Here is a 1,206-nt window from a genome sequence, read left to right as displayed (position 1 = left end):
TAGTACAAGCTCTTGTCATGTTAGACAAGTGCTTTTCTCTTGGATTTGTGCCTGACATTGTTACCGTGACCAAGGTGCTGCAGATTCTCTGCAGCTCAGGGCGTGTATCTGAGGCTGTCGAGATTTTAGAAAGAGTGGAGAGTAAAGGATGCCTTGTCGACGTCGTCGCTTATAACACCTTACTCAAAGGCTTTTGTGAATCAGGAAAAGTGAAAGTTGGGCGTCGGATTTTGAAGGAAATGGAGAGGAAGGGATGCCTTCCGAATTTAGATACCTATAACGTTTTGATCCATGGATTCTGCAAGTCCGGCTTGTTGGATTCGGCTATGGGTCTGTTTAATGACATGAAGACTGATGGGGTTCAATCGAATTTGGTTACATATGACACATTGATTAGAGGTTTGTGCTATGGAGGAAGGACCAAAGACGGGTTTCTGATCCTGCAACTAATGGAGGAGAGTAAAGGGGGTTGTGGGGGCCGAATTAGTCCTTATAATAGTATCTTGTATGGTCTATACAAAGAAAATCGTGTGGATGAAGGGCTTGAGTTTCTAACCAATATGGGGAGATTATTTCCTAGAGCTGTTGATAGGAGTTTGAAGATTTTAAACTTGTGCAGTGAGGGAAAGGTTGAGGATGCAAAGAGCATTTATGATCAGCTGATTAGTGAAGGAGGAGCACCATGTGTTATTGTTTACAGCCATTTGATCTGCGGATTTTGCGAAGAAGGGAATCTTCGGGAAGCCCTTGCGCTGATGAATGAGATGATTGCTCGTGGCTATTCTCCTATTGCCTCGACATTCAATTCGCTCATCAGCGGGTTTTGCAGTCGAGGAAGAAGTGATGCCATAAGACTTGTGGAAGACATGGTTGGGAGAGGATGTACTCCTGATGCTGGAAGTTACAGTCCTCTGGTGCATGCTCTTTGCAGGGAAGGGGATTTTCAGAAGGCTTCAATGATGGTTTCACAAATGGTAGAAAAGGGTATAATTCCTGATTATTGTGCATGGAGCTCGTTGATTCTTTGTCTATGTAAAGGAAAAGAATGTTTAGAAAACAATCATATGTTTCGTAGAAATGAGTTGCTGAAGCTCATAATAGAGACTTAAGTCTCGTTCATTTCGTTAGTTCGAATCATAACTTAATTTTTTATTATAGTATTTTCTCTCATAAAAATTCAAATTTAACTTTTTCTGCTATTTTCTC

General features: G+C 41.4%; 1 protein-coding gene across 1 annotated transcript; it reads left to right on the top strand.

The window, feature by feature from the left end:
• Positions 1-5: 5 nt before the first annotated feature.
• On the top strand, positions 6-1,109 carry LOC21383726 (pentatricopeptide repeat-containing protein At2g17525, mitochondrial; the record flags this gene model as incomplete). The annotated part of the gene is made up of 1 exon (XM_010114801.2): positions 6-1,109. A coding segment is annotated over one exon (1,104 nt), but the record flags the coding sequence as incomplete, so codon positions are not given.
• Positions 1,110-1,206: the final 97 nt, after the last annotated feature.

Source organism: Morus notabilis, unplaced genomic scaffold, assembly GCF_000414095.1.
Source record: "Morus notabilis unplaced genomic scaffold, ASM41409v2 C11388688, whole genome shotgun sequence".
NCBI classification, from domain to species: Eukaryota; Viridiplantae; Streptophyta; class Magnoliopsida; order Rosales; family Moraceae; genus Morus; species Morus notabilis.
Note: the sequence above shows the minus strand (reverse complement) of the source record. Positions and strands in the feature narration are given on the sequence as shown.